Here is an 18,740-nt window from a genome sequence, read left to right as displayed (position 1 = left end):
GGTTTTAGCAGTGACACAAGCCAGAAAACCAGGGCTGGCACCCCCTTTTAACCTTCATACACTTGAAAAAACACAGAAACTATTTGAAAATAAATCAATATGACTTGACTATTTTGAGAATTTTGCTGACTTATGGGTGTGGGTGCTAATGGAGAAGAGGAAAAACATAAGCGAGTTTTTATTAGAGAACCGACTCTTATATTTCTGAAAGTTTAACGATCAACCTATGAAATATCTTAAACGGAATGGATCGATTTCAATCCTTTTAAAGTATACATATGCGATCCTTTTTTGGAAAAACACACTTTTAGCAAAAAACCTTAAAACTTATTTTTAGCAAAAATCCAGATCGTTATTTTAGGGCAAAATAATCAGTATTTTGCCTGAGACAATGGATAATAGTCCAAATGTGGAATGGTGTACCTCGTTGATTTCGTAATTAAATTCCCAATCGATTGGCAATCAAACCTAAATATTTTTGTTTTTGACCCTTTATAAAAATGTGAAAAATAGTTCAAATAATCAATTGTTTAATGCATTTATCCGGTAAGATATAGGATTGGATAGGATAGGATAGGATTTTTAGATTTTAGTTACTTTTGGACAAGCAAAAAACACTTAAGAAAAAACGTATTTTTAGTCAAAATCATTATGCTGTGACCACTTTTAAAAAATGTGCAAGGGGGTCAAAATATTCAAGTTTTTTAGATTTGGGATCATTTTTGGAAAACTTACAGCAAAGATACAATCAACAAATAGAACCGCGAAAATTTACCTTGGATCAATAACTATAGATAATAAGGCGTTTACACTTACACTAATTGTGTCTTGGCTAATAGCTTATGGAGGCTACTTGTGGGTGGTGTACTAGTTAATCGTGGTGGGTGCCCTCGCTAACTAGCCAATTGGCCAATTAACCCGCTAGTGCAGCCCTGAACTACAGCCAACTCCCCACAGTCACGCACACCAGCACAAACGCAGCATAACGCGTCGTTCGACGTCGGTGTTTGTGTCTACGTCACATCGGTTTAAATGATGTTTTAATTACCCAACTGTGACTGCAAGGCAACTCGATCGAAGCACATTATGCTGTGAGTATACTGAGACCCAAATCGCCTGCGAAACCGTTTAAGCCCAGTTACGCCCCCAAAAATGTTGCAGCCCTCAATTGCATAACAGCACTTGCGCATGAGTGTGTGTGTGTGTGGGGAAACGCCAGAGGACCGAAACACACCACACCGAGCAGAGCAGGAGCAGGAGCGAAAGGAGGCAAGACAGCAGGAAGCAATTGCAGTTAAAATACAGATTTTGGCTAAAAATGTCCAGCTGCTGACCAAACAGCGATTGCATATCGCCCAACAAACAGTATTCGCCCGAACAAACCACCACGCCGAAACACACCACGGGTGCGAGACTCGGCTAATAGTCACAGTGCAGCCCTGGAAGATGGCCGAAGCGACGCGGTGCTGACCTGGCCACACTGCAACGCCACCCGATTTAGTTGCTGTTTTTTTACATAACTCGCCACATTCGTTCGCCTCGGAATCGTGACATACATATATACACATATATATGATAATACACCATATATTATGGCCGTTTTCCTGATCAACGTCTGCAAGTACAATGGCTGCGGCATCACCTTTCCGAGCTTGAGCGATCTGATTTCCCACATTGAGGACACCCACATAGGTAACAAATCCCCGTAAATCTCGTAAATATCGCTATCATTTGGCCGTCGCGTGATGTTCTCGGTGTGTTTTGTTTATTTTATTTACTCGCCGCGGCATAAATAAAAAGCCAAAGCGGTTCAAAGGTGTGTGCGTGCGTGTGTGTGCGTATGTGTGTTTGTGTAAATGGCTTCGTGGTTGTTTTTATAACATGAATTGCACTTTGCATCTAGCATTTATTGCACTTTAAATGGCAAAATCGATGCTGGAAGCCTGGAAGCGGCTACCTGTGCAGGCACACACACACACACGCACGCGCCCCGCCTTCCAGGCGCGTACAGCAGCATTCGGTGATCGCCTGGAAAGTGCGGGTGCGAGCGAGAGGGCAGTACAAGCAAAACAAAAGCAAAAAAGCCGGTGATCCATTCAATACCCCTTGTACTTGTGTATGTGAGTGTGTTTGTTGGAAGGCCAGCACAGCATCTAGTTGTTGTTGTTGCTGCTGCTGTCTGTTTGTAGTGGAAACCGGCGAGTTGAGCGCCCTTTTTTTGACCTGTCCGCATGGCTTGGCTTGGGTTTTCATAGCTTCTTCTTCTTGCCAGAAGGCAGGTGTATCCGCATCCGCATTTGGTAATTGGAGTTGCAGGTTGGGAAATTCTCTCCGTTTCCCCACCCGCCCACTTTCCACCCACTCCCACACGCACAATCGATACTTTCCCGTCCACGTGACTCCCGTGGGCTTCCAATTAATCATTTCCAGGTTGTGCGTGCGTTTGTGTGTGTGTTTGGACTTTTACCGGCTGAAATAAACAATTTCTAATTTTAGTGTTTGAGGGGAGGGGAGGGGGGTTCTGGGCCAGGGCCCGCCCCTTTTCCCCCTTTTCGAGGGGGAAAATCAATAGAGTTAAGCTCAGTAGTGCTGCCGTATTACGGGAACAGGGGTGGGAGGGGGTTGGGGGTGGGTTAACCGTTAACGGGCCGCATTTATTCCTTCTGAACAGTGCGTCTTACACTGAGGAAAATATTGTGAGGTGTTAAATAACTAAATAAAAATAAATAAATTAACCAATTAAGCATTTCGTTAGATCTGCTGATTATGAAATCTAATTACAAAAGCCTAAGTTCAAATCCCAATCTAAAAAAAAAGTTTCATATAAATTAAAATTTAAATTTTTTGTGCATAACATAGCATTTATTTAATATTGCATGTTTCTTATTAATATTCCACTGCCCTAAACTCAAAGCAATCACTAATTAGTGTACTTAAAATGATAGGAGCATCAGTATCTTTCAAAAGAAGCCTGTGTTCAAATCCTTCCCCTAGAAAATCCTTTCTAAAATTGTTATGGAATCTAAATAGTCACTTGCTGGAATCAGGTTTAAAATAATGTGTAAAATTATCACTTATTAATTTTTCTCTCTGTGCACAAGGAGGCTCTCTCACACAACGCACATACACACATAGACACACTCAAAGCTAGAGGGGTTGGAAAGAGAAAGCAGAGGGGTTGCTCAGCTGACTCTTACAGTTACGTTGGCAGCTGTTTTGTTGTTGCCACTGCTGCGTGATAACGGTCAACACACACACACTGACTGGCATACATATAAAATGGCTGCCCGGGCAGGCTTTTCCGCTTTCCACTTTCCACCTAACCACCACCCCCTTTTTGCGTCCCCGGGCATTACATAAAGCCCAGGCTCGAGAGCAGACGCCCACTTGGCAACTCTGCCACCCCCAAAAACCAGGCCCAGATATCAAATATACCCCCGAAAATCCACCCATTGCGTATCCATTACGTGAGCGAGCTGTTCTGGGGCTTATAAATGCCCATCATTTCATTATCTCGAAGGACACTCGATGCGTGGGTTCTGTTCTGTTCGGGAATATATGTATGGATGGTTGGATGTAATGGATATATGCCTGTTATCAGGACTCGGTGGGCGTTGTCGCTTCGGTTCGGTTGTCGGGCGAGACCTTCAGGTTTGTCCTTTTCACAGTTGCCAGGCACCTGTTGTTGCCTTTCCGCCTGCGATGTCCCGAAAAATGCCCGGGTTTCAGTTCTTTATGCACTCGCATTTCGATAACCAGCTGCGAAATGCGATAGGCCAGCAGAGTGTTAACCCACTGAGTAAATGGGCTCGAAGAAGAGTACCTGTGCACCTGTCGAAAGGGGATAGTTTATTAGGGGAAACTCGGGGAATTTAACAAGAAACCAATAACCGATATTATCAATACAAAGCTGTAGCTGAAAGATATATGTTCTAGGTTATATTAATGTCATATAGATAACCCAATGAGCAATACGAATCAAATGATGAGTACAGTTTCACTTATCTTTTTAAAAAATTCCCAAGATATGTAAATCACTGGATTAACCAGAGAAACTGCATGATGCATTGAGTACAGTTGTTATTTCCAGGATTTACCTGATAAATCCAGAGATTTCGCTATAGAATACGTAGTTGTATTATTTGCGGGAAAGCCCCTTATTCAAGAAATTATCGAAGTATATGCTTAAGGATTTAAAATCATAATCCACTATTTGTACTTCCTAGTTTCTCTAAATAGAATCAGGTCCAGAAAAGTTACAATAAATTACGAAATATTTATATTTTCAGGTGACAAACCTTGTGACCTTGAAAAGGTTGGTAGTTTTCAAGGCAGAGTGTTTAAAGGATAGTATTACTAAAACCTTAAAGTATAAAACAACACTACAACTTTATCGATTTCAAAGTATTCAAAACTTCTTTTAATGTGTTATAATATAATGACCCCGCCCAAAATGTGTCCCTGCACTTGCAATGTCAACATAATTTCGCTGTCGACGACTTGCGTTTATCGAATTTCAAACGAACTGCTGCTCTTCAGAGCTATTGGAAAGTTTTCGAGACAGCTGCCGAAATGAAAACAAACCGAAACCGCATGTTCAGGCGAAAAAAACACATTTGTTATCTTATTAAAAATTCTGCAACAAGTGCATGACTCACACGAGTGCAAAAGAGAGAGGTCTCTGAGTTTATTTTGTTTCTGAAATGCGAAAAACGTATGATATACGACGCGTACACAGATGTGGGTCTGTTTATCTGTATATAGCTAGTAGCTACATAGATGCTATTTGTTTAAAAGTTGTTTGTAAAATACTCGATTTGATAAACACACAAACACCGAGGCAAGAGCAAAAAGTCACCTACGGCGAGAGAAGTCGTGAATGTCTGGGGTTATCAACAACAAAATAATAATAACAATAATGAAGGCGGAGCAGAAATAAAAATATAAAAAAAACCCAAACCGAACCGGGTGAACTGATTTGACCGTTGACAAATGACGCCGTGTTCTCGAAAGGACGGGAGGGGCGTGGCACTTCGATTTCGTCAGCCAAAAATATATATATCTGTAGGCATATAGTTGCAGTTTCGGTTTGGCGAATGTTCAAGGCGAACATTAGTACTGAATTGATACCTAAAGTACGTGGAATTATTACGCACATATGGTGTGTCCGTATGCCCGTTTGTCCGTATGTCCGTATGTGTCATCAATCGATTACCCGGCACGTAGACATCACCGCAATCATTGCCGCAAATGTTTTTAATCGCATTTCGCCCTGATAAGCGACCAAAAAAGCGGGGGGAGTTGCTAGATGAAAGCATATGTTTCGCATAATAGCCAATTTGCGGCATATGTTTTCGAGGCAATTAAAGTGCAACGTTATGGAACTGTTATCGCGTGGGTGTTGTACATATATGAGGAAAATGCATTGCTCCCACTGAATTATAACCATGCCATCTACTAGATCTTGCTTAATATGGTATGATGAAATCGATCTTTCCCCTCAAAAAAAACCTTGGGTTAAAGTTGCCAAGGAATTTACATCAGCCAAATTTAAATTTAGTCGTCTGAAGAATTCGCGTTTATATGAAAGTTAATGTTTCCTTCAATGTGAGTACTAAAACCCCATAAATTATTATTTTTAAAGAATATTTAGAGTACTACTGATTGATCTCTCCTCTTAATAAAATACCAAGTTTAAAGGTGCTAAGAAAGTTAAAGTTTCCCCCTATAAACCCCGTATATTATTCTTTTTAAAGACCATATGGAATACTACTGATAATCTAGTTTAATACACTTTGCAGTGGGTAAATCAATCTCTGAGATCCGCAACTGATCGATGGATGTTATTTTATCGTTTAGCAGCCCCGCGTTAACTGCCACTGCAATCAAGAGACGAATGCACAGGGTGCCCGGTGGCGGACAGATCAAGAATGATGAATGGATCGCCCGGCTGACACAGTTACGCACCAAAACGATTTAATTGGGAAATAAAGCGTGCTCATGGAGGTTAGGTTGCCTTGCTCGAAAAGTAAATAAAGACGCAAAAGGGGCGCAGAGGCACCTGTTATTATGCACTCGCTGATTAAGCAAGCTTTGGGCTTATGCTTGTTGTTTCGGCCGATAAGATAATGTACCCACGCTACAGAGCAGGCCATGTGCTCCTCCTGGTTCCCTCTATAAAAAAAACCCCTAGAACCCCTCGGAAAATGCGTCAGCAGGCGCACTAAATTCGTCGCCATACCATTCCCCGTACGTGCACTCTCGCTATTTACTTATTTCGACAACATTTTAATAATAAATTGCCCGGGCTGTGGGTCGTCTCTTGAATGTCTGTGAACTTGTTCCAGTGCAAACACAGCGCTTGACTTTGGAATTTTGGATGCAGGTTTCTGTGTTTCTCTTGTTCTAAATGCCCGCATTCCGGTTCGGTTTCGGATTTAGATTCCAATTCCGACTCGAAAGGGAATTTTTAATTAGCCAATCCCGTTCCGTAATTACTACTGGTTATATTCAGAAAACATTACAATGAAGAGTGGTTTGATTGTGAATTTAGGATGCATGGCATAACGCCCGGTGTCATAACGCCCAGGAAATCTCTTATCGGTATTCTCATTAACTCAAAATGCATTTTACAATTTTTTAGAAGGGCGTTATGACACTCGTTATACTTTCCAGACCAGTGAATTTATAGTAATTTCGCTTATTTTCTTTTAGACTATGACCCCAAGGTGGTCGAACAGAAGGAGCAGGCCCAGCCTGCCTGCCTGCCCTTGAGCTACGTCCTGCGCTTCATCACCGAGGAGACCCGCAAGGAGGCGGGCTCGTTCCTGGCCAGCAGCAACACCAACGCCCCACCGACCACCAACAGCGGATCGAATGCCGCCGGCCACGGGAGCGGCAATGTGGAGCTCAAGCGAAAGTTGGCCATCAAGCACCACAGCTACAGTATGTCCTCGTCTAACCGCAGCACCACGCCCACAGGTAAGTGAGATTGTAAAAACTGTATGCAAGATTGATTCTAATTGATGATTCTTTAACCTCTTAGGCAGCGAAATGGATGAGGACGAAATGGTGGTCACGGAGTCGGAGGATAGCAACGACTCCTGGACCACCGAGGAGTTCAGCTCCGAGTTTATCATGCGCTATGGCAGCAGGTTCGTGTTTTTGTCTACTTTTAAATACTAAGTAGTCATTGCAAAATAGAATTATAATTTTTACGACTTGAAAAATACCTAATTTTAGTGCCCCATATAAAAGGGTATACTTTGTTTACATTTATTTTTAAAATTGCCATGTAAATAGCTCACAAATTGTATTTCGTTTTTGTTTATATATGAAAGAGTCGAGTTTTTATTAGAAGCGATTGTGACAAAATCCAGCGATATCGCGGGGTTACTCACAGCATAAAAGGTTTTGCTTAAATAAAGATGTGATTCGCTAGACTTTGTGATTCATTAGCACTAATCACTAAACTGTTTAAAAATAGAAAGAATATTTTTTATACCGCTTAACTAACGCTTTTTTTTACCCATTCTTTTTATTTTAACTAGGCATTCCGGTGGCGGAAACAACGGCACGCCCGGCAATGAGAAACCCTTCGCCTGCCCTGTCCCGGGATGCAAAAAGCGTTACAAGAACGTCAACGGCATCAAGTACCATTCGAAGAATGGCCACAAAAAGGATGGAAGGTAACGATAGCTAGCCACGAGACCTATAAAACTGTTTGGTAAACTGGAAGCTGATAGTTCTATGTTCCACAGGGTTCGCAAGGGCTACAAGTGCCACTGCGGCAAGAGCTACAAGACGGCCCAGGGCCTGAAGAACCACGCTCTGCACACCCACAACTCGCAGCCGGATAGCGTGTTGAATGCCCAGCTGGCGAACGCGTTGGCCATTGGCGATAGCAACGCCACGCCCGTCGGCAGCAGCAGCAGCAACACCTCCTCCAATCCAACCACAACCAACCCGCCGCCCGTCATCCAGCGCAGCAACTCGCCGTCGCAATCGCTGGGCTCGCTGAGTCCGTCGAGCATCAGCAACATGTCGAGCAGCGCCAGCAGTTGTCACGGTGGCAGCAGCAGTCTGTCGAATGGGAACGGCAATGGGAATGGGAATAACAATGGTGGCAGCAACAGCGCATCCAGCAACACCACTGCCATTCTCACTGGCAACGGGAATGTCCTGCAGCAGCTCAGCGCCGGGAACGTGGTCACCCTGACCAATCTTCCCACCCAGCAACAGCAGCAGCAGCAGCAACTCCACCAGAACTCCACTGCAACAGGTAACAGCAACAACAATTTAATGCGCAGCACACTCGGTTTAGTATCCATTAAAGCCAACAACACGCCGACAGCCAAGTCTGTTAGCAATCTGATGGCCGCCAATGCCACAGCCAGCAAGATACTCAAGCTGGCCACAAATGTGGCCAACGGAGGCGCCTCTATGGAGCTCCAGCAGCAGCACAGCAAGACAACAGGCAATGGCCAAACTACTGTGCTCAATGGCAGCAAGCCACTGCCCAATTTGGTCAACTTGGGCATTCTCACGCCGGCCACCTCACCCACCAAAAACACTCAGACGCTGACCTTCACGACCACCACGAATGGTAGCAGCCAGCAGCAGCAGCAGGCTTTGGTGGCCTCGTTGGCCAAGAAGACCAACATATTGCTGCTGCAGGAGCCGCAACAGTTGCTGCAGCAGGTGCAGCACCAGCAGCAGCAACATCACCAGCAGCCGCAGCAGCAGGTGCAGCAGCAACACCATGTGCTGCCCATCAGTCCCTCGAGCAGCGTTAGCGGGAACAGCAGCAAGAGCAGCTCACCCACGCCGCAGCAACAGCAACAGCAGCAGCTGCTGCTGAAGAAGGGCAAGCTGGAGCTGATCGAGCCCATGGACACGGACGAGGGTCAGAGCGATGGCATTTCGGAGAGCGTGGCCGCAGCGATTGCCAGCATCACGGATTGCAAGGAGGACATGGGAGGAGGCGGAGCAACAGTGGCGGGCATTGAAGTTGTAGGCGCGGGCGCCGTCAACGAAGAGACGTAGCCTATACTCAAGCAGCTACTGATGCACCGGAAACTGACGATGGAACCGCATTGACCAGCTCCTCCTCTGTATACGAACCATCTTGGGGGCAGACAGACCTCCCACTCACTCACTCACCAAAACACCCATTTGGAAACATTTCGTAGACTGCTTTTTAGTTTAGACCCCCTTAATTGTATCATAAAACTGAAGGAAAAGAAAAGATGCCCACACACAAATCGAATTGATTGTGCAATATTTAATTCTGTATAATTTAGAAAGAGAGAATTTTAATCACCTTTAATTGTATGTATGACTATCATGCTTGTATTAAACTATTTACAACTGCTGATCTCCTCTTAATTTAATTAGGCTAAAAACATAAGAAGAAAAAACACCACCACACACAGACGAAGCACGAGTAACAATTGTAATAAATACGCAGCAAATGCAAATTTCAAATTCATTTCCAACCGAAACACTTTAATTATTGTTAGCACTATACAACTTGATTAATCTCGGCTTTAGCTTTAGTGACTATTCGTATTCGACTAAAACCAAGTATTATTTATGTTCTAAGCTCTAGCAAATTGAATTTAATTATACGATATATATATATAAAGAAACACACCCACACACATCTACTCGGATATTTAAAGTCTGCTCATTAGTTTAAGACGACCGACGACGACGACGATCCCCCGACGACTTTGTGCAATATTTTATTTTTATAAATTCCAACTCTCTATTCAAACCTCGGGTACTCTCTTTATTTCCGTTCCGTTTCGTTTGTTTTGTTTTGATTTTATTTTATGTTTTTCGTTACTTCTTTTCCTTTTCTCTCTACCTATTGCAGAAACCTCTTACTCCTGCTCAAACAACAGCAACCTCAGCAATCCGAACAGCAACCACAGCGATTCCAGCAAGCCGCCAACGACGACGCACCACCAGTCCGTCAGCAAGAGGTCCACAGCAACCGCTCCGGCCGCGAAGCCAGCAGCCCTGCCCATGCAGATCTCGCCCAACTTCATTGAGCACAAGTATTCGGCGCTGGCCATGAAGGAGAAGTTCTTCCTGAACCTGAGGGCCGGCAAGGCGGCAGTGTCCAGTTCATCGGGAGGCGATGGACACCAAGCGGACGTGGGAGGATCCGGTGGCTTGCGGGCGGTTGCTGTGGGCCAAATGTGCGCGCTGCAAAACGAGCACATTCACCAAAATCTCTACAAGAAAACGATCAACTGATCGGAGGAGGCGGAAACGCTGGGCGCCGCTGAGAAGCAAGAGAGTTGGCTGTGATGAAGTAGTAACTAACTGACTAACAAAACCGGACGAGAGGCGGAGAAAGAGGATTCGTCAATAAGGCAGAGAAGGGGAAAAGAACGCAGAAGCTGCAGCAATTTAAGGAGGAGGAGGGATTAAGGAGAAGATGTGAGGCAGATGTAAGGTCCTTAGAGAAGTTTTCCAAGACAAGGCAACCGCAAGAAGCAAGAATTTCCATTGGCTTCCAAATGTAATAACCACAAAATGCAAAAACAAATTCCATGCATTTCGCAATTATGAAAAAATCACCCAAAAGCACACACAAAACATTAAACTAAAATACATTAAAACTAATCTCAACCATATTAAGCAGGCCTGCTTAGAAAAGCTTCTCTAAAACAGCTTTAGATAATTTTAAAATTAAAATCAAACAAAAAATAACGAAAAAAAGAATTAAATTTACACCACAAAATTTTAGTAAATACATTTGGAGAGTTTTCTTCAACTAGTCATTATTGTAGTTAAATTAAATTTTTGATTTTATACACGCGTAAAAAAACGAGAAATTTCTAACCGACTGGTTGGTGGAATTGCCGCACCCTATATTTATAACTTTAGAAACTACTTTCCCCTGTACAATTTCAATGAAATCTTACCAAGCGGGGTTCTCCCAACCAGTTGGTTAAATCATTTTAATTCAAAAGTCAAAAATTGTCTAAAAGAGATCCGCAGTTGAAGGAGAACGTGGAAATGGAGCAGGGAAATGGAAAACGTTCTCGTGCGAACCATTTGAATTAGGAAAATTATAGGTCGCGAACTTGCCAGGGCAACTTCAAGCGATCCGAATGCAAAAAACAAATCGGAGATGCAACAATTTATAAATGTCGAATATTTCAAGCATAAAATAGTTAGCTACAAATTTAGGGGAAGCCAGGAGGCGTTTCCACTTAGGAGCCACAATAACTCTACAGTAGTTATAGTATTATAATTATAAATTACGCTATTATTTATACGACAGAGCATACTTCTGTAGCTGTGTGAGTGTGTATCCGTGCATGTATTGTAATTGTTTATTTATAGTGTTCGAACGTCCCTAAGTGTAAAGTCCCCACAAGAAACCACAAAAACAAATACAAAATATACGATATGAATACAGAAATATATTTGTGCATACTCTCGACGATTGTACTTCATTGCATGCCTCTAAATTCGATCGAACTTCCTATCCTAGCAGAATCGGGTTCCTTAAGCATTCAAACAGAACAAAAAAAAGAAATTTTAGCCACGATATTTACATCAAGTATACCTACATCAATTTAGTCAGCCGCCAAAACAAAATATAACGAAACAATACAGAACATAACTTTTTCAGAGCGCATTTCGCAGACGCCCAGCGTCTTAAAAATTGATCACAACTAAGCTAAATAGTTCAGCGTCCCTAATAGATATAACACGTAGCTATCGATGCATACTTACATCTAAATACAATATGGTTAAGACCTCACGCTTAAGCGACTCCCAACGGATCGCCCTAGTTTAGCCAAACATCTTTTATAGACGGAAACTGTCTTCGGTCCCCGAAGCCCCATCGAGTTTTCGGGCACCCGCTCGATCACTCGCATTCAAACTTTCAAAATGGATAATGAACTCAAAACCCTCTAATGAAAACAATAAATTGAGTATGTCATTTTAAATAAGACTGCTGTTATGTTCGTAAATATATTTAATATATGTATGTAAAATTAACAAAAAACAAAACCACACACAAAAAAAACTAATAAAATGGAAATAATAACTTTTAAATAAAAAAATCACAAAATCGAGAAAATTAATAAAAATTGAAATGAATAGTTGACGTATTCGTACTATACCTACATACTATGTACTATATAATGTATTGTAATTGTAATTTACTAAAATCGTAGAGAATTAACTGAAGTCTTAAAATAGATCATCGACATCCACATCAACACGAACCCGAGAAAGTCGCTACACAAAATGGAGCAGCAAACTCAAAAGGGATTAATGATACATCCATATAAGCCACAAAAAAAAACACATTATCATCCACAACAACAACAAAATGTAGTAAAATATTCTCTTTTTGCTTTATGTGATCTATTACATACTACATTAACATATGTATAATAAAAATGTCCTTCAAAAACAAAGTTGAGTAACAGAAATGCATTTATTTTCGGTGGGGATTAGATCACTGTCGGCATAAAGACGACGGATGTTGAATCTGCTTCAAAAATTCTTGGTCATCGTTGAAGAACAATAAAAATAATGAATTTTTCAACGATAGTGGAAGAATTGGGTTTTATTAATTATTTTATTATTTTTTATTGCATAATTGATTGTTTTGTATTTACAAGGTATTTATTTACTTATACCTACTGAAATTTAAATTATACAATAGAATTCGTTATAATTGTTGAAGTTTTAAGACTCTAAACAATTTCATATAAAATATATTAAACATAAAATGAAATTAAATTTAAAGTTTATTCTTCTTACTTACTTAATATTTTGTATTTATAAATCTAACTAAATTTTCTAGCCAAGTGTGTATATTCTTCTACTTCTCATAATTTTGTAACCCTTGACCTATTTAAAACTTTGGTCAACTTACCAGAAGCAAGTTGGCAAAATTTTGTACAGAGATCGTGAAAATGGTAACTAGGTTGATATTAATATTTCCAGAAATAATAATATCAAATATTTTGATAATATTTCCAGAAATATCCAAATCAACTCTGGTAAGATTTTGTAATTTTTTTTTTGATCTTGGCATCGATTGATTTCTGAGCAGATGACTTGAAGCACACAAACTACGAGCCAGTGCACTGATGAGGGTGGAATATCCTTGGCGAGTCCTTGACCATCCGGGTATCCTTGACCTTAGGCCGACTCGCTGGCGCCATAGAGCAGATTGTCCAGTTTCAGTTTGTTGATCTTATCGCCGCGGGCCCCGTGTCCTGGTCTTCCCCAGAACGTTTCGAAGGTGTCGAAGTGCTGGTTGCACAGATCCCTGTCCATTTGCTTGGTAACGGAGTGGGATCGACGGTTCTGCGATATTTGGACATTCAGATCGTGTAGGTAGCGCATATCGGCGGCGGTTTGAATCCTGGTTGTCGGTCGATTTTCGATTCATTTATATCATTTCGATTTTTGTTCAGTTTTTAGATTTTTCGAATTTATCAGTTCAGTTGTTTTGCACGGGGATACATAGAAGATTTGGTATTATGACTTTGGATTTTTGCTGTTGCAGTTTGTTTTTTGGTTTTGGTTTTGGTGAGATTGGTTTGGTTTGCTCTTTTGCTATACTTTCACTTGTATTACAATTGATATTTTCTTGCTGGATGAGAATCCGGTGGAGAAGTGGGGGATTAGAGAAACCATTAACAGGGCAAGATTATAAAGAGGGGGGCTTAATAGCTAGAGCTTGAAAAATATTGGCAATCGATATTATCGAATCGATACTGTCAAAATATCGAAAATATCGATAATTTTCAAGCCCTATGAAAAACAGAGAGAGGGAGCAAGCGGACTTTCATTTTCGATATATATTTAGAGCAGAGCAAGCAAATGAGAAACGGAAGGAAGATGGGTTACTATCAATGGTACTATGAATGCAGGAGGGGATCAGGACTGGGGATCAGGGCGATTCTTAAGCCTGGCGAATGTGCAGGGTGAGCCGCTTGAGGCAGCAGCCCGTGGACAAGGCCGTGGGGCAATCGCAACTGCAACACTGCAGCTTGCAGTTCAGATTCTTGGGCAGCCGCTTCATGTGGCTGATGTTCTTGATGATGCTGTTGATGCACTTGATCTTGCTGGTGATCAGCTGACAGTTCTTTGTTGGTGGATGCTTGTGCTTGGATGCGTACCTATCGTGGGACGGCGTCCGCTTCGTCACATCCGTGGAGGAGAGGCTGATGGGTCGGTGCATGCCGCGTCTGCGGGCCAACAGGGGAACCAGCTCCACGCCTCCGCCCTCGCCATATGGTCCTCCTCCGTTTCCTCCGGCTGTGCTGGTCTCCGGCGTGGCGGTGCTGGTGCTCCCGGGACAGGGTCCCCTGGCCGCCATTCGCGGGCACAGTTTGATGGGCTTTCCGCCGCAATCCTGCGGCTTCAGGTGGTGCACGATCTTCCCGGGCGGCGGCGGACCAGGCGGACATGGCGGACATGGAGGTCCTGGCGGACCCGGACACTTCTTTCCCGGCGGAATGGGCAGCGAGAGTGGCGACGGTTTCGGCGGACTCTTTTGCATGGCGGGACAATTGCAGGTGCACATCTCACAGCAGCGCTGCGGTTTGGCCGCCTTTCCTGGTCGCGATTTTCGGAAGGTGTTCTTCTCCGCCGGAGTCACCGGGTTGTCCTGGTCCAGCTCCTTTAGCATCTCCTTGTTCGTCCAGCCCTGAAAGTATTTTAAGTGGCTTTAAGAAACTTATTTGTAGCAAGTAATCAAAAAATGTAAGGAAATGTGGTATTCAAAAAGTGTGCAACACAACATTTTTTACAGAAAACCCCATTCCAACCAAATCCTGCTTCCGCTACTAATAAATCCATATTTTTTTGACGAACAATTTTTAAAGTTTTGAATAGAAAAAAATTGACAAAAGATCAGATTGTATTTGCGCGTCAATTATATATTGTTTAAAGATCAAAGTTTTTGTTATTCTTATTTTACATTAATTGTTAAAAAAATACTACATTTGGTATTATAAAATAGTATTTTATATAATTTTTATGAAATTACAGATATGATAAAATATCAAGTTGATATGTGTGAATCATAAATTTGACATTAATCATAAAGGTTATTTATATGAATTAAGGTAGAAATGACCTTACTTCATATCTAATTCATTTTTCTGGGTAAGAAACTCACCAGTGACTTCATGAAGGTATGGCCCACTTCCTTGGGACTCCGCCAGGGTTTGCCGCCAGGACCTGCCTTGCCCCAGGGCTCCTTGCAGGGCTAAAAACGAAATAAAAGAGATAATAGAGAATCAGTAAAAATATGTTCTATAACGCGTAATAAGTGCCGCTCACCGGCTTTTCCAGTTTGGCCTGCAGTCGCTTCTTTTGCGTGGCCAGCTTCTCCTGCAAAGGACACCGCTGCTCGCTCTCGCTGACCACAATCTTCTCCAGAAGCGGCTTGCCCTTGCACGGCGGCGAGGGCTTGTATCGCAACTCAATGTCCACATGGCCTTTATTGCGAAACGACATTGAAGGATGCTCTTTCAGCTGGATGTGCAGACTCTCACCGTTGGCGTTCTTGGCCAGATTCACGCCCACCCCGGCGCCGGGTTTGTGGGGAATCTCCCGCTCACAAATGGTCACGGTACTGCTCCTGGGTCCACTCTCCTGCAGGTGATGCACGGAGTGGGCGTGGCCCAAACGCCCACCCGGGGGCGGTGGAGGAGGGGCATGGTGGTGGTGGTGATGGTAGGCGGCCAGCGGATTGTTGTGGCACTTCTTTTGCATCGAGAAGAAGTCGTTGTAGCGACACGGTTGCAGTAAATTCAGCCGATGGGCAGTGGTCTAAAGGTTATTTTAGATATTATTACATTATTTTCTATTTATTTTTGGGGGAAGTAAGTATTTACCACAGTGGGCGTGGAGTGGAGACCCACGGCTGTGATGTCCTTGCGGCGCACTTCAACGTTGGGAGCACCTCCGCCCGGTCGACCCCAAGGACAATGTTGGTGAAACAGGTCGTAGTACTGTTTAAAAAAATGAAAACAAATTCTTGAGATTGTAAACCAAAATATATGAATGTTTTGATAAATTATGATTTTAAAATTTTTAGCGCAGAATAGACAGAATTTTGCTTAAAACAATGAAACATTGGTCCAAATATCTGTCATGTCTCGTTGAGCTCGTAATGAAATTCCTAATCGATTGGCATTCAGCCCTGAACATTTTTTTTTTACCATTTTTCGCCAAAAATAATGATGTAACCCTTTTTAAAAAATTTAAAAACGGGTCAAAATATATAATTTTGTAATTCACCCAGAAAGTGATAGGACTCTGCGCAAAACACTGCGTCTTTTAGGTTTGAGATACTTTTTGGACAACAAAAATGTTTAGAACAAATCCAGATCGTTATTTTTACGGCAAATTATTATCTTATAAAAAATGTAAAAATGGGTCAAAATATGAAATTCTTGGTAATACTTAAGGTGACGGCTGTAGTTTTTCACTGCATACTTGTTGGCGTCTTTATAAGTGATATAAAATCTCATAATTTTCTGTAGCAGTCTTATATATAATAATTAATTATATAGATATTAAAAAATATTTATTTAAATAATCCAAAAGAGCTTATAAAAAATTAAATTATTATTATTTTGCAGATTCATTGGATATTCTAAGATATGAATATTTCTTAAGATCTTATTTACTTTGATTTTCCCTCAATTTGTTCAGAATTGCTGTATTTAATCCCTGCTCTGCCGAAAAGAGACTGCCGCAGGATGATTACAACACCGAGTTATGTCTTATCGATTTGGTGGCAGCCTATTTATGGTTCCAGACTGCCTCAACCCACCTAGTCGTGTCACTCCGCGAAGTGTGACGATGTTTGTTTACGGAAATTGGCAAACCCCTTTGAATTCCCGCTCCCTTTGGCCCACAAACTTTGTTTGTAGGTTGTTGTTATAGTTGCAGGAATAGCGATTTGCATTTCACTGATTTTTTTCACCCACATTTCGGTTGTGATAGGTAGCCAAATAATCAGGATTCTAGGATTCCAGTCACGCAAGGACTCGCAGGAGCTCAACTGGCATTTAGTTGGGCATTTAGCGCAGAGTGAAAGAGAGGTGATTTGATTACCGTAGTCGAAATTGTCAAAGGGTTTGTTGAACCAAATCCCTGAGGGCGGATGTATTACATGTTGCTTGGGAAAGGTCTTTGAACTTAGCCAAAAGTTGCAACTATCGCGTGGGTGAAGGTTCGAGATTTACTTTTGGATTGTCATAGGTTCTTTTCTGGAAGTTTTTGTCGTGTTGGGATTTTGCGTTTGACTGTAGAACTTGGAAGTGAAGTAATTGATTTGTGACTTTTTACTTCGGGTATTCAAGATTAAAGTAAGATAGGGTATCATTTTAAATTTAAATTATAAGAGGTTTTACAATCACTAATAATGGTGTCTAAAAGTATGCAGTGAATTTTGGATATAAAATAAACTGTAGCATACTTTTATACACCTATATAAATAAAACTTTCGCACAGTTCTTCCAATTACTTTCAAACATCACTCATACGCACTGGGACCCACCTCCTGTTTATCCTTCTCCTTGCGAGCACACTCCTCCGCCTTCCTGCGCCGCCACATGCGAAGACTCTCTTCGGCATTCTTCCGCTCCACCAGACGCTTCTTCTCGTCGCACCACATGAGAGGATGTTGGATGTGGTCGTGGCAGAAGTTGCCACCCATGCCCATCTCATCGCTGGTCGTCATTGGTCTGCTTTGGATTCTCCAGCTAAGTATATCCTATATTATCCAGTTATCTTGAGAACTGGGAGAACGAGAACGGAAGTAGCGCTGCGCTCAGCAAACGCCGCGTTACTGAATCGGTCTCGTGTCCTGGCCAAACCGTTTAACCGCCGAATTGGCTGCCAGGATCCGTATCCGTACAGCCGTGCCAGGCACTAAGGGGCCACGGATGATGGGTCGGTTGTCTAGGCAGCACGCCCGACTATTTATAACCTAGGTTAAGGCACACTTCGGTCGTCTGTCCTTGAAGACAAATCGAAGGATTTATCGGAAGCCCAGCTAATTTGGTTTGGCTATTTAAATATTTCGCCAGTTAGACACGCTGTTTGGCTGCTCCACTTAGCTCGTCGTCTGCCTGGACATAAAATATATATTTACTTTATATTGCCCCGGGAAAATTATGCCACGGCTGCCTTGACTTAACCTGATTCGTGATGTTTTGTTTTAATAAAGGAAAGGCAAGGAAAGTTAAGGCTACTGCAGCATTGCGTGCCATTTAGCCCGAAACTTGTTGATGTTTTAAAATGAAAAGCTCTCGCAAGCCTAAGCATTACTCATACTCCCCATGTGGCAGCTACAAATTTACTTGTTTGCCCCAATTTCCATATCAGCCATGCCCGTCGCAACATAAAACACTTTGGCCATGTCCAAAACTATTTCACTAGGTCATCAAGGTGGTTAATATGTTGCATAGTTACAGTTAACAATCTGCCTTGCACAAAAAAAATTGACAAAAGATCAGATTAATATGTGCAGGCTAATTTACAATTTATTCATATCACTTTAATATGAATAAAGATTATGTTTGGTATTTCAAAACAGCATTTTTATAACTTTTATAAAATAAGAAAATATCAAGTTCATATGTTTGAATCATCAATTTGACATTATCGGCTTTTTATTGATTTGAAATAAGGTAGAAATTACCCTATTTCTTATCGAATTTCTG

General features: G+C 42.0%; 3 protein-coding genes across 6 annotated transcripts; 1 reads left to right on the top strand and 2 right to left on the bottom strand.

Moving 5' to 3' along the window:
• Positions 1 to 934: 934 nt before the first annotated feature.
• LOC108058274 (putative uncharacterized protein DDB_G0285119) lies at positions 935 to 12,095 on the top strand. Of its 4 annotated transcripts, none has more exons than XM_017142915.3 (7): positions 937 to 1,091; positions 1,162 to 1,692; positions 6,715 to 6,981; positions 7,046 to 7,154; positions 7,551 to 7,688; positions 7,746 to 8,281; positions 9,881 to 12,095. In XM_017142915.3, exons 2-7 carry the CDS (start codon positions 1,593 to 1,595, stop codon positions 10,264 to 10,266), a joined length of 1,536 nt encoding a protein of 511 aa, XP_016998404.2. In that variant the 5' UTR covers positions 937 to 1,091; positions 1,162 to 1,592; the 3' UTR covers positions 10,267 to 12,095. The 4 variants fall into 4 exon arrangements, with proteins under 4 accessions (XP_016998402.2, XP_016998403.2, XP_016998404.2 ...); XM_017142916.3 differs by having other exon boundaries at positions 938 to 1,091; positions 7,761 to 8,281; XM_017142913.3 differs by lacking the exon at positions 9,881 to 12,095 and having other exon boundaries at positions 935 to 1,091; positions 7,746 to 9,658.
• Positions 12,096 to 12,841: 746 nt separating this feature from the next.
• LOC108058244 (uncharacterized) lies at positions 12,842 to 13,734 on the bottom strand. The gene has a single exon (XM_070217652.1). The coding sequence runs from the start codon at positions 13,393 to 13,395 to the stop codon at positions 13,189 to 13,191; it is 207 nt and encodes a 68-aa protein (XP_070073753.1). The 5' UTR covers positions 13,396 to 13,734; the 3' UTR covers positions 12,842 to 13,188.
• An 87-nt stretch (positions 13,735 to 13,821) lies between these two features.
• LOC108058243 (uncharacterized) lies at positions 13,822 to 17,844 on the bottom strand. Its single transcript, XM_017142853.3, has 6 exons — positions 17,573 to 17,844; positions 15,900 to 16,016; positions 15,558 to 15,834; positions 15,343 to 15,500; positions 15,179 to 15,268; positions 13,822 to 14,704 (listed from the first exon to the last, which is right to left on the bottom strand). Exons 1-6 carry the CDS (start codon positions 17,753 to 17,755, stop codon positions 13,958 to 13,960), a joined length of 1,572 nt encoding a protein of 523 aa, XP_016998342.2. The 5' UTR covers positions 17,756 to 17,844; the 3' UTR covers positions 13,822 to 13,957.
• Between the last annotated feature and the right edge of the window lie 896 nt (positions 17,845 to 18,740).

The sequence above is a fragment of the Drosophila takahashii genome, chromosome 3R, assembly GCF_030179915.1.
Source record: "Drosophila takahashii strain IR98-3 E-12201 chromosome 3R, DtakHiC1v2, whole genome shotgun sequence".
Lineage (NCBI taxonomy): Eukaryota > Metazoa > Arthropoda > Insecta > Diptera > Drosophilidae > Drosophila > Drosophila takahashii.
The sequence above is the reverse complement of the archived record's forward strand: the minus strand, read 5'-3'. Positions and strand labels throughout refer to the sequence as shown.

Excerpts from the sequence above, each read along its gene's own strand:
- LOC108058274 (XM_017142913.3), top strand. The coding sequence starts at position 1,593 with ATGGCCGTTTTCCTGATCAACGTCTGCAAGTACAATGGCTGCGGCATC. Across the intron at positions 1,693-6,714 it reads CATTGAGGACACCCACATAG|ACTATGACCCCAAGGTGGTC; the intron begins GTAACAAATCCC and ends ATTTTCTTTTAG. Across the intron at positions 7,155-7,550 it reads ATCATGCGCTATGGCAGCAG|GCATTCCGGTGGCGGAAACA; the intron begins GTTCGTGTTTTT and ends TATTTTAACTAG.
- LOC108058243 (XM_017142853.3), bottom strand. The coding sequence starts at position 17,755 with ATGACGACCAGCGATGAGATGGGCATGGGTGGCAACTTCTGCCACGAC. Across the intron at positions 16,017-17,572 it reads AGGAGAAGGATAAACAGGAG|TACTACGACCTGTTTCACCA; the intron begins GTGGGTCCCAGT and ends TTTTTTAAACAG. Across the intron at positions 14,705-15,178 it reads ATACCTTCATGAAGTCACTG|GGCTGGACGAACAAGGAGAT; the intron begins GTGAGTTTCTTA and ends AAATACTTTCAG.
- LOC108058244 (XM_070217652.1), bottom strand. The coding sequence starts at position 13,395 with ATGCGCTACCTACACGATCTGAATGTCCAAATATCGCAGAACCGTCGA.